At 39.7% G+C, this 12,353-nt stretch overlaps 3 protein-coding genes across 4 annotated transcripts in view; 1 reads left to right on the top strand and 2 right to left on the bottom strand.

Moving 5' to 3' along the window:
- LOC307004792 (uncharacterized protein) overlaps positions 1–12,353 on the bottom strand; it is a 30,892-nt gene that overhangs the window by 6,735 nt on the left and 11,804 nt on the right. The gene's annotated exons all lie outside the window — the stretch shown is intronic.
- Positions 2,893–4,176, bottom strand: LOC307004809 (tetraspanin-7-like). The gene has a single exon (XM_079624306.1). The coding sequence runs from the start codon at positions 4,057–4,059 to the stop codon at positions 2,971–2,973; it is 1,089 nt and encodes a 362-aa protein (XP_079480432.1). The 5' UTR covers positions 4,060–4,176; the 3' UTR covers positions 2,893–2,970.
- LOC307004795 (uncharacterized protein) lies at positions 5,768–11,456 on the top strand. Of its 2 annotated transcripts, none has more exons than XM_079624286.1 (7): positions 5,768–6,053; positions 6,609–6,814; positions 7,605–7,694; positions 7,807–7,902; positions 8,017–8,127; positions 8,276–8,429; positions 8,716–11,456. In XM_079624286.1, exons 1-7 carry the CDS (start codon positions 6,017–6,019, stop codon positions 10,398–10,400), a joined length of 2,379 nt encoding a protein of 792 aa, XP_079480412.1. In that variant the 5' UTR covers positions 5,768–6,016; the 3' UTR covers positions 10,401–11,456. The 2 variants fall into 2 exon arrangements, with proteins under 2 accessions (XP_079480412.1, XP_079480413.1); XM_079624287.1 differs by having other exon boundaries at positions 5,877–6,052; positions 6,617–6,814.

Genomic DNA, 12,353 nt, shown 5'->3' on the forward strand with positions numbered 1-12,353 from the left:
TAGTGGGGTGAGAATTTATGCCATTCTGTACTAATGAAAGTTTGTCCTGCACTTGCACTGTGAACCGTTTGCAGGTTCTCTATTTAAGAATACCATAGGCTAATTATTCAAGGGATTAATAACTCAACACCGCATGCACACCGTAGCTTAAACCACATCAAAAATCCATCCTAAATTCATCTCAAATATTTTCCCTATTACCGTCTGCAGTATCACTACTTAATACATTTTACAGTTAGTCATCTGAAGGATCTAATAGTTGTTCGCAGGTTGAGGTGGCTTTCAATCCACGATGTGGCAGGTCATTAAAGAGAGAGTGATTTCAATGATTTATCACTTGCTTGTAATTGCAGCAGGGGTGTGATAAAGAAATACAGACCCTCATAAATAAGCTTGTTTGAAATCGCAGATTGTGGTTCGGTCAGCTACCTTTGGGGAATCAAAACATAAATCAAATTTCTATCCATTTCATGAAGAACAATAAAATGTACTGCTCAGATCATCTGACTGTTCTCTGGCCATTAAAGGGGTGGTTCGGGATTTTGGACATCGGACCTCATTTTCAAGTTAGCCTAGTTGTTATTCATCAGTGGAGACAGTTTTCAAAAAAATTCATCCAGTCCTTCCAGTTGCATAGTTCGCCGATGCTAGGCTAGCGCGAATCAACGGTATAAGCTAGCCTGCCATTAAAAACAGTTTTACCCACTCCACAGTACACCAAAAGCAAATAAATTATAACGCCAGACTGTCGATGTAAATGTCTATTGAGAGAATAAAGTTAGAAATCAAAGTAACTTACCGGTACTCTTACATCTCAATGATCGCATTACATTTACAGGAACTAGTTTCTCAGCAGCGGCGGAATTTTACTTTGCTCCGGTTAGTAGTACTGCGCCGAAAAGTAAACACAGAACAGAAGCGCGCACTACAGGCGGGACGTCTAGCTAACGTTAGCTAGTAGTAGCCATGAACAACGATATTGAAAAACATTCGATTGTAAACTAAGGAATTGGCAACATGGTGATTTGTTGTGCATTTCGAAATTGTAAAAATAAACCAAATAGATGGTCATGCAAAAAGTTTCCACAAATTTCCATTGAGAGACCCAGAAAGGAACCAACTGTGACTTCTTTCTGCTGGCTTGGACAACGAGACACCGGCAGAGACTATTAAAGTTGCGAATTTGTAGTGATTATTTTAGACCACACGACTTTGAAAACCCCCATAATCGAAACGTTCATAAGTCACTGACAAGGAATGCAGTTCCAGCCGTCTTTATGCACCAACAGCAGATGAACAGGTAATAACTTTTGTTAGGCTACTGTAGCTATCTATGAAGCTAGTCCCTTTCATAACTGATAGAATGACAACGTTAACGTTAGTGGAGATAACGTTACAGTTCAATTTCTGCCCTTTTAGCATCCATCTCGATTAGTTCTTCGTCTGTGTATTCCGGCTCATACATGTACGGTTCGTTGAATAAAACACATTCCTCGTCTCCAAAGTCTGAAACATTGGCATGGCTTTCAAACGTGGCCATAGTCCTGTGTTGATTTCTTAGTGAAATCTTACTCTTCTTACTCTGCTTCTGTAGTGATGAGTGTCAGCGGCAGGTAAATAACGTTACACTTGCGTCATGTGGAGACTCTCTCGGTTGCCTAGGTAACTTAATATCACTCCGCCGCTGCTGTAGACTGTGCTAATAAATACAGGGAACAAAATGTAACTATTGCAATGCAATGAAAGGGTAGTTTGATTTCTAACATTATTCTCTCAACAGACATTTACATCGACAGTCTGGCGTTATCATTTATTTGATTTTGGTGTACTGTGGAGTGGGTAAAACAGTTTTTAATGGCAGGCTAGCTTATACCGTTGACTCGCGCTAGCCTAGCATCGGCGAACTATGCAACTGGAAGGACTGGATTAACATTTTTGAAAACTGTCTCCACTGATGAATAACAACTAGGCTAACTTGAAAATGAGGTCCGATGTCCAAAATCCTGAACCACCCCTTTAAGTGATTGTCAAATCCCTTTTACCACACAACATGTGCAGTGTGCAATGCATACATGGTTTCAAAAGTGGATCGAATCTACAAAGGTAGTTGCTGTTGTTTAACTTGTTTTTTTTTACATGACAGACACATTCAAGGTCAGCTGAGTTTAAATATGTTATTTTTATTTTCTCATATTATTTTCATTTATTTTTAATTTGGTGCTTTTTAAGCTTACATTCAATCTGGCTCCATTATTTTACGTAATACGCATTTTTCAGGATCCAATCAGTTCCAATAAATAAAAAACACATTCCGCCATGCATATTTCTCATTTCAGAATATAAAATGAAATGGGTTGCAAGCAACAATTCACAATTATGAATTATATATTGTTATTATACATAATTTTTTTAGAAAGTAGTAGTAGTTTTTCTTTTTCTTTTTTTGTGACAATATTTATAGAATCAATGTACAATTACAATTATCTGCCAGTGAAGCATAGGAAAAGAGTTTAGAAACCTTATAATGAATGGAGCCTACAATCAGTGTAACATTTCTAATGGGTTATTAATAGAAAAACAATTTACAGAATACACATTAAACAAGGCATATAGACGATTTCTAAATTTTTATACATAATATGTTAATCAGTAATCGAATAAAACTAAATGTCTACAAACATCAAAGAGATACAATTCAACAATCTCATATCATAAAACTCTTAACTTTGTTTTACTTTGCATAACTACTGGACAAAATCACAAGTCATTCAGAGTCATGCAACAATCAAAGAATGCAAATATTTCAATAATGCTCTACCTAAACAATTGCAGTAGACCTATTTTGTATTTTATTTTTTCATTTGTCCATAAAACATTGACTGGTTTCTTCCTTATAAACTGATCTAAACTCAAGACACTGCAGCAAATATACAAAAGCCCAGGCAAAGGAAATTCACAATGCTTTTTATTTCAACGGGCTTGTCTTTGCGGTCTGGGCAAAAGACGATTGGCAAGCAGACACGCAAGGGCTATACCTGCCACCTGTATGAAAGCAAGGCCCAGGACTGTTGCTGCAATGTGAAAGACGTTGTCATTTACCAAGCTGAAGACTTTGCGGAAACAACCATGAGCATGAATCCCTGCTAGCTCGATGTTCCTGCCTCCATTCTCTGGCAACGGTCTGTTACGGCAGCCTTTGCGTTTTATGCAGCAACTGTCTGGTAAAGACACAGCGGAGGAATCATTCCCCAAACTTCCTGTTAAGTACACAGCATCTTGGATAGCCCAATCGGACATTAGCCAATCACGCCAACCCTCAGCGCCACAGCACTCCAGCGCCCTCTGAAGGCTGTCAAGCGCGTCTGCGCGGCCCTCGTCTTCTCCATAGTCCAATACAGCTTTCTGAAGTCCGCTACGGAAACCTTCAGCGATGTCCTCCCTGTAGAAGAGCCCTGAGAGACCCGCCGCTAGTCCACCTATGAGTGTGACCAACTGGAAGAAGCCATACACCCGCAGAAGGTAAGGAAGGTTGGCAGCCACTCCCAGGCATCCTAAAAAACCCCAGGCGGTCACAGAAGCACCTGTGCCTAACAAGATGATGGGCGCGTTAGGGTAGCGGTTCGCCGATAGCAGCATGTAGTCGGATAACGAAGCCTGCGCCCATATGCCCAGGGTGAAGATCGCAAGGCCTGCTGCCCAAAAAAGGAAGCTGAAAATCAGGAGTGCAAGGCGCAGCAAGGGCATGACTCCCACCGCCCGGCAGCACGGTGGGGCAGCTCCAACTGCAGGCACAGGGGGCGCCAGCGAGGCCTCTGAGCACAGCGATATTGAAAGACGTTGCTGCTGGTCAGCGTAATCTCGGGAGGAAGAGAGCAGATATCCAGGGAGTGCTGAAGGCCGACGGGAAACAGAGGATGGAGCCGGTCGTAGAGGAGAAGACAGTCTTTGAGTAGCGTGCAACTCTCGCTCCCACTCCTTTGTACGGCAGGGACTTGCCCGAGCTGACAGCGAGTCGTAAGGCGGTGCAGGGCTCATGGCCCCATCTTTATCTACCACCATTTCACTCTCTCTCTTTTACTCCCTTTGTTTCTCCTCTCTTGAATAGGTCCTTCCTCATCACTCCCTCCTGTGCTTTATGGCTGGTCATCAACCCACCAGCTCCTATTCACACCCTCATTTCACCATAAATCGTCTATGGATGAACGCATGGCACGCTTATCTTCGTCTGCAGCTTTTCCGCCCTCTCTCTGCAGTATTTTGATGTTATTTGCGACATTTCTTACACTCTCTTGCTGCTGCAGTGGCCGTCTGCCTGTACTGCGTCTCTGACAATATGTTGGAGGAGGGGGGTTTGGTGATTGGCTATGATGCTCTTAACCCACACCACCCTGATCTCCTTCTGCTGGTGCAGGAGCCCCCGCTCAGGATCATAAATGTCTGTTCTGATTGATGTGTGGCCTTAATAGGCCTTTAATAATCAAATGTCTTTACAACACTGATATTGATCCGTTTTTAGATTAAATCTTATAGATATTCAGCACTGTGTATATTCAAGGACACATTTTTTATATTGATTGTCATTAATATTAAATTTGCTATCCTATGCACATTCTCTGGGATAAAAAATAAACATTTTAACCGCATTGAAAGAGTTCCCTTGTATTGCTGACTTGTAGGCTGCTTTTCCCTCACTATCTGCTCCCAAAAAAATAATTTATAATACACTTACATTATAACATAATAATTATACATGTAATGCATAAAAATGTAATACAGTTTAATTGAATTAAAATTAATTCCATTTGTTTTATTTTAAGAATATAATGATTGACATGAACTCCAGTTCATTCAAACCATGTAAAACTGCAAAATACAAAATTAAAAGGCCTCACTACTCAGGTAAGCTGATGAAATATCCTCAAGCAACACAAAATTATCCAACCTCCTCTCTTGACAGCAAGAAAAATTACATGATCAATTCCATAATATATGTTTTGTTTTTTCTAAATAAAAAATAAAATAAAAATTCTTAAGATATTTTGTTCAGACAAACAACTTACTTTGACTGAACCAAATTAACAGTTCAATATAGCTTGGACTGATTATGTAATCAACAGTTTGTTAATTTTTTTATTTAAAAAAAACAAGTTTTGTTTATCCTTCACACTTTGTCACACACCAGCCAGACTTTGACCTTTTGCATGCACACATAAAGATTCACACAGAGGAAACACTCAGTATCCCCCTTAATGGTGATGATTCATAATTATACAACATATTAATAGAGCAGTATCTCGCTCAACAGACGTTGGTCTGTGATGTGACTACCCTGCTCTAGTGCACCAGCCTTCTCCACCATAACATAATTCCACAGAAGGAGGAAATTATGTTTATTCCTCAAATTAATGTGTTTATGAATGGAGGTGCTTCTCAGAAAAGACATATTGGGCTCTCCGAAAAGTGAGGGAACAGAAAATGTGAGAGAAGAGATGCATATTGTGGTTGATTGGAGACTCTTTATCAATTCTAATGAATGTTTTCATTATAACTGGTACTGTATGTTACAACAATTTGAAATGCTATCAAGTTATTTTATCAGTAAATCTGAAGTATGCACCCAATGGCCTTTTGTCTTAAATTTTTGTACTTACAGTTGAGTTCATTCCTTGTTGGACAAAGCTGGGGTTTACGTAACATATGTAATAATGCCTTGTATCATTTAATCACTTGCAAAGATATAAATGGACACCTTTTATTTTAAACAGGTGGCAACGTAGGACACTGTATCCGCCAGACCTGATGCGGTGTCGTGCACGTCCAAACATAAAAAACACGCGGAATAAAGACTGACTTCCGGCTACTTCCGGTATCCCGCTCGCGCGTTGTTGTTCGTTGCTTCGGTCAACTTCACGACACTCGTTCGCCGTTGGGTTTAACCGCTATTATGGTTTGAGTCAGTGACATAAGGCGTTGAGAGTTTGACTAGAATACAAATATAGATTTATTCTAACCTTAAATGATGGAGATCCTTAACGTAGAGAGTCGCGAGGCGGGTGAGTATTTTTTAGCTTTTGAGCTAAATGCTAAGAGAGTGAAGCTAGCACAACCAATCCTATTAAAGTTACTCACTCACACACCACAACTCAAAACACACTTGTTTATATTTTTTAAGAAGGGTCTGGTAAATTAAAGTTCTTATTTGTTATGTAATTTGCAATTATATAAACTGTAACTTATTATTGTTTAGAAGTATTTCTAAATAGTGTAAATTCTGAATAATGACAGTTAAAATACATGTCTGATTATAGTTCTATTTATATTAATAATTACAAGTTGTATGTAGTCATTCAAATAAAATTGAAGTTGTTTTAGTTAAGTTTAATTCTTAAATATAAAGTGTTCAGCGTGCATGTAAAGTTTGAGTTAACTTCTTCCTAACAACAATAATTCTTTGAATTTTGAAACATACTTGTACATTTGAATTTCAATTTAGTGCATCACAACAACTTTTTTCAGAAATATTAAGATCTCTTTATGTTATCTACTGATAATATAACTCACTTTACATTTATCTGCACTATCTTTATTCTCCTCTTTTTTCCCTCAAGCTCTCCCTGCTCTCCCTCTCTCTGCCCTGCGTCTGGTTGTGCCGCCTCTTCGGCTCATGTCAGCGTTTCTATGGCAGGTGATTCAGCGGCGTAATGTGACACAGTACGGGAAGCTGGAGCAATTTGTGATGCTGGTGACAGAGACCGTTCCAGACATCATGAGTCGAAGTCTGGTTAATAAACTTATCTTTCACCTGCGTAAAAAGGTAAATCTTATTTGAGCAGAATCCATATATATATATATATATATATATATATATTAGGGCTGTCAAACGATTAAAAATATTTAATCGCGATTAATCACATTAATGTCATAGTTAACTCGCGATTAATCACACATTTTTATCTATTCTAAATGTCTCTTGATTTCTTTTTGTCCCATTATTTTTTCTCATTTTAATGCTCTTATCAACATGGAAAAGTGGATCGCTTGCTTTGTGCAAATGTTTTTTATTGAAAACAAGATTGGCATATCTGTTCAATTCCACACTAACATTCTCACTTGGAGAAAATAATCTCTCACACAATGTAACACAGTCCATCAATAAAAGGGTGACAGAAATACTGACGAGGTAACGTTACTGATAGTGACGAGTGTGCTGAGATCGCATCAGCTGTGTGTGTGTGTGCTTGGCCATCAAGTGGTATTTCAGACTGGACGTGCTGCGATGATAGCTCAGTTCACAACGACAAAACACACAGATCACTTTGGTCTTGTCAACTAATCCATTTGGCAACTTTTTAAAAGTAAACTTTCCATTCAGAATCTTATTGGCATCCATTTCGCCGTCTCGTGCTCATCATTCATCCACTCAAAACGTAACGTTAAAGGGGGTCGCACACCGGACGAGAAGCGCAGCGCCGCGTATTTAAAATTCGAACACATTATTCTCTATGAGTGTACACACACCGGCTGCGCCATTCTGCGTTTATATTTATATATATAAAAAATATATATATATATTGCATATGTAACGTGGTATTTTTTTCTTTTAGGTGATCTTGGAGCTTTGCCTGAAAGATAAAATGCCAGATCTGTGGGTCATTCAGGCACATCTTGATTCTCTTCGAAATCTCACACATAAAGTAAAAAAAATTTTTTTTTATGTAATTGCACTAACCATATACAGAAATTCTATTTCAACTATTTGTTGCAAAAAAATCAGTGTCTTGTTTCTTTGCTTAACATTTTTTGCAGTGGAAAGATGTGGAAAGTCAAATCATCAATAACAAATTCATTAGAATGATCCACGGCATTTTAGAGGACACAGAAAAGAAAGAGAATTTCATCCAGGTTAGTCTTTTGCTGTATCTTTAATCTTTCCTCTTCATCTTTCTGTGAAAAGAATGTATAAATCAAGCATGAAAATTGGTTTTCCATGTTTCACCTCTGTTTCTCTGTCTTCAGCATGTCTTCCCTGTAGAATATGGTTCAGGATATGATGCCGTATTACAGAGCCTTGCATGGGAGTTCCTGTCTCGAGTGGAAGATCTGCTGCCAGTACCCAACCTTAAAGAGGTGTGTCCTCATTCATGTAGATTTTTTCTTGGTCCAGTTACAACTTAGAGCAAGTAGAGCAGGTAAAAAACATTCTGTCCATTCTCAGCAGTGCTCAGGACATTGTTAAATTCAAGGTAACTGATCTAAAATCTGATGACTTTCTCAGACAGCCTCACGGCTTTGTGGTGGCCTCTCGATGATGGAGGAGATTGTGCAGCCACTCTCAGATCCAGTGGAGATTAAGGATGTGCTCCAGCACTTCAAAACCAGAAGATTGCATGCAAAAAACAATGAGCACTCTCCGGAAGTTATCACTGAAAGTGAGTTTTACTGTTGCTACAGTACCACATTTGCTGGCATGTATTAAATAACTGAATTAAACACAGAGATATTTAATTAATATAAAACTTTATTATTTTAAAGTGTTGTGGTGCTCGGTCCAATCCACTTTCAACAGCATTTCTCAGACATTGCTTACTGCACCTTTAACTTAAATTGTGACCTGAACATGTTTTTGGGAGATATTTACAAACAAAATAGTTGTATTAGTTTTAACAGTATTATAAGAAAATATTCAAATGAGTTTTTTTCTTTTGGTCTGAACAGTGTCCATCCCTTCTACAGCTGAAGTAGTTTGTTTGCCTCATGCAATCGTACAAGAAACAGTCTCGCCTGCCCTTACCATTGAAGATGAGGAACCCCCCACTTCCATTGCTCAAGAGACAATTATCATTGAATCAGAAAGCACAGAGAACCAATCAGAATCTGATCACGCGGCCATTGCCATAATGAGCCCCTCTCAGAGTTACACAGAAGAGGCTGAGCCTTTAGCTGACAGCGAGGAGTACACAGCGATAGCTGACACTGAAGAAGCAGAGGATGGTTTCCAACAAGAAGAGGCACTTTGTGAAGAAAAAGACTCAGGCATCTGTGAAGTCCAGCAGATCTACCTCACCGCTGATGGCTCTGCTGTGGTGGTGTCAGAGTTTGAGAACGAGGGAGAGGAGACGACTCAACTGCAGTTCCTAGAACAATCCGAGATGGTGGAAACGTCTGGTGTGAGGCAAGTCAGCTTAGAGCAGTGGATCTCAGAATTAACTGGAAAGGGCGTCTCACTACCAGTTTTGCCTCCAACTCCTGTTGAGATTGTGAGGGAGGAGACGATCTACGTTCCTGTCATTGAAAGACCACCATCTGTAAAGTCCATCATTCACAGAAAGAGCAGTCCACCTCGAGCCGCTCTTTCCAAAAAGGCATCGGCCGCTCCTTCTGAGTCCCAGACAATGCAGGAGGAGAAAAGACACTCGTGTCCCGAGTGTCACAAAGAGTTCCGTTTCGAGTGCTTGCTGAGGAATCACATGCGCACACACACTGGCGAGCGGCCGTTCCAGTGTTCAGACTGTGGCAAGAGTTTCAGGTGCCTCAGCTTCCTGACCAATCACATCAAAACACACTCACTCGCCAGACCTTTCAAATGCTTGCAGTGCGTCAAGACATTCCGCAAAAAAGCGGACCTCATCAAGCACATCCGTGTGCATACTGGCGAAAAACCATACAAGTGTACCATCTGTGGGAAGAGCTTCTCCCAGGGCTCATACTTGAAGATTCACCGCGAATGCCACACCTCAGAGAACCTGCACCAGTGTCCTCACTGCGAAAAGAGCTTCCCGACTGCATTTAAGCTGTCCATCCACGTCCGTTACCATTCCATGGAGCGCTCATACCAGTGTAACCAGTGCGGGAAGAGTTTCATCTATGCCAGCCTCCTCCGAAGACACAAAGGTTATCATGCGGGAGAGCGGCAGTACTTGTGTTCAATCTGCGGCAAGTCCTTCGTCTACATGTTCGACTTGAAGAAGCACCAGCGCAACCACGAGAGACCCCGGCTCAAGATCCCGTGCACCCTTTGTCACAAGACGTTTGCGGGACCGGAGATGCTAAGGTGCCACCTGCGCATACACACCGGAGAACGCCCGTTCCGCTGCAAGATTTGTGGAAAAGCCTTCTCTCAGATCGGGAACATGAAGAGACATGAACGTGTGCACACGGGCGAGCGGCCGTTCACCTGTGAAAGATGTGGAAAGACTTACAAGCACTCGTCTCACCTGAAGAACCACATGCTCAGCCACACAGGTGAGCGGCCGTGGCAGTGCTCTCATTGCGGGAGGAGCTTTAAGTTCGCTGGGCCTCTGAAGAAGCATGAGAGAATTCACCTGAGCGAGCGAGGCAATCGCAGAAGAAACTACGACCAAACCCGTGGCCGTGTAAAACTAGAACCCAAAAGCCCTTGACTGAACATGCGAATCTGCAGATTTATGCAGAAAATGACTAGTTAATTTCAAATAAGCTGATCATTACTATAAAAAGGTAATGTTTTGTTTTCCAAACCATGCTTGTTTATGCAATCCATATTTGAAACTGCACATGGAAATACTTTACATAGTTGGTGGCCTATATAAATTTAAGTTGATAACAATTGAGTTCTTCAATCTAGAAGGCTTGTTGTCATAGCCACTGTGATGTCTGAATCATGCTGGTCAAATCATTTCAACAAACAAACAAATAAATAATCTGTTTATTGCACAGTAAAACGCCTAAGAACAGAATCACTATGGGATTTAAAACGCTCACAAAAAAATCAAACAAACAAAAAACAATTCTAAATGGTTGTCCACCTTGGACAATTTAAAGCATATTGGATAAACTCACTCCAGAATATTGTCTGCAAGAGCTGTAACAATAACACTGTCCACTCTTTCACCATCACTGAGTAATGCAATTTGCATTTACAACTTTAATGCTTCAAAAAGTTCATGAAGAGATCGTAAAACTAATCCATATGAATCCAGCGTATACCAAATTTTCTGAAGAGACTCGATTGCTTTATACGATGAACAGATTTAATTTAGCCTTTTATTTACTGGTGAACTTTTTGAAACGACAAAGTGGTGGTAGTTGCGTAGCTTTCAACGGAATGACAGAAATCTCTCAGATTTGAATAAAATATCTTCATTTGTGTTTTGAAGATGAATGAAAATCTTACAGGTTTGGAACGGCATGAGGGTGAGTAAATTATGGCAATTTTCATTTAACCCCTTTAATTTGGCTAATGCCAAAACACATTGGGTTCACACTTTAATGGAGATTGAGATTTAGGCAATGACCTTTGGCATCATCCTGTGTAACAGTAACTTACATTTGTATAATGTACATATATATTAAAATTTGTTAAATCTAGCAAATATAATTTAAAAGCAGATGCTTTGTACAAAATGGAAATTATTTTCAGTGTTCTTTTTTCATGTAGCACAAATTTGTTTCTTTTTATGATACAAATATACAATACAAATCCATTTTCTGGAAGTTTCTTTTTTGGAAAGATTATGCATTCAGATGAGAAATCAGTCTGCACCAGGAAGAATTACATCCAGTTATTCCATTATGTTCTAAAATACTTCAGACAAGGGCTATTTGTTACAAATTCAGACTTGTTTTTTCTAATTCCTGTTACTACTTACTGTTAATTGTTCAGTAATAGACCTGTGACTTCAGGATGCAGTTCTTGCTATGCAAGTCCAATACTGCCATCCCAGTCCCACACTATAGAAGCTGCCAAGCAGCTGAGACTAATTACATTTCAGTGTTAGATTTTACCCTGTGAAAACGTGTGATCAACTGAGACCACATGACAACAGCACCATTAGGCAAATGTCTTTCAGATGTACATACATTTGGATGTAGAATTCAGAGAGAACCTGAACATCTAAGGTCCTGTATTTCTGTTGCTTGATAGTGGAAGTTCTTTCTTGGATTTCAGACGATTAAAGGTTTGTGTGTGTCCTTAATCCATCCTCCACAGTCCACATGACAGAAAATACCTCTGTCAGATCTGATTTATATTCCTAAGCTTGGATATACAGGAGAATTTGAGTCTTGCTCTACCTCCAGAGGTAATTCAGGGGCACAAGTGTAGCATGGTCAGACAGAGAAAGTGCAGTAACAAAATATGGTTGATCACCAACAAGTACAATGTGTTTTTCCTCAAACATACACTACTGTTCAAAGTTTTTTAAATAAGTCTGAAATGAGGATGCATTTTCTTTCATAAAAAATATTCTAAAAATATTAACATGTAAAATAACTGTTTTCTATTATTTGAAAATATTTTTCAATGTAATTCAGGGTGGGAAATTAGCACCCGCCACCCGCCGAGGGCGGGTACTTTTTCAAAGTGGCGGGTCACT

This window comes from Phoxinus phoxinus, assembly GCF_949152265.1.
Source record: "Phoxinus phoxinus genome assembly, chromosome: 9".
NCBI lineage: Eukaryota > Metazoa > Chordata > Actinopteri > Cypriniformes > Leuciscidae > Phoxinus > Phoxinus phoxinus.

Excerpts from the sequence above, each read along its gene's own strand:
- LOC307004809 (XM_079624306.1), bottom strand. The coding sequence starts at position 4,059 with ATGGTGGTAGATAAAGATGGGGCCATGAGCCCTGCACCGCCTTACGAC.
- LOC307004795 (XM_079624286.1), top strand. The coding sequence starts at position 6,017 with ATGATGGAGATCCTTAACGTAGAGAGTCGCGAGGCGG. Across the intron at positions 6,054-6,608 it reads CGTAGAGAGTCGCGAGGCGG|CTCTCCCTGCTCTCCCTCTC; the intron begins GTGAGTATTTTT and ends TTTTCCCTCAAG. Across the intron at positions 8,430-8,715 it reads TCCGGAAGTTATCACTGAAA|TGTCCATCCCTTCTACAGCT; the intron begins GTGAGTTTTACT and ends TGGTCTGAACAG.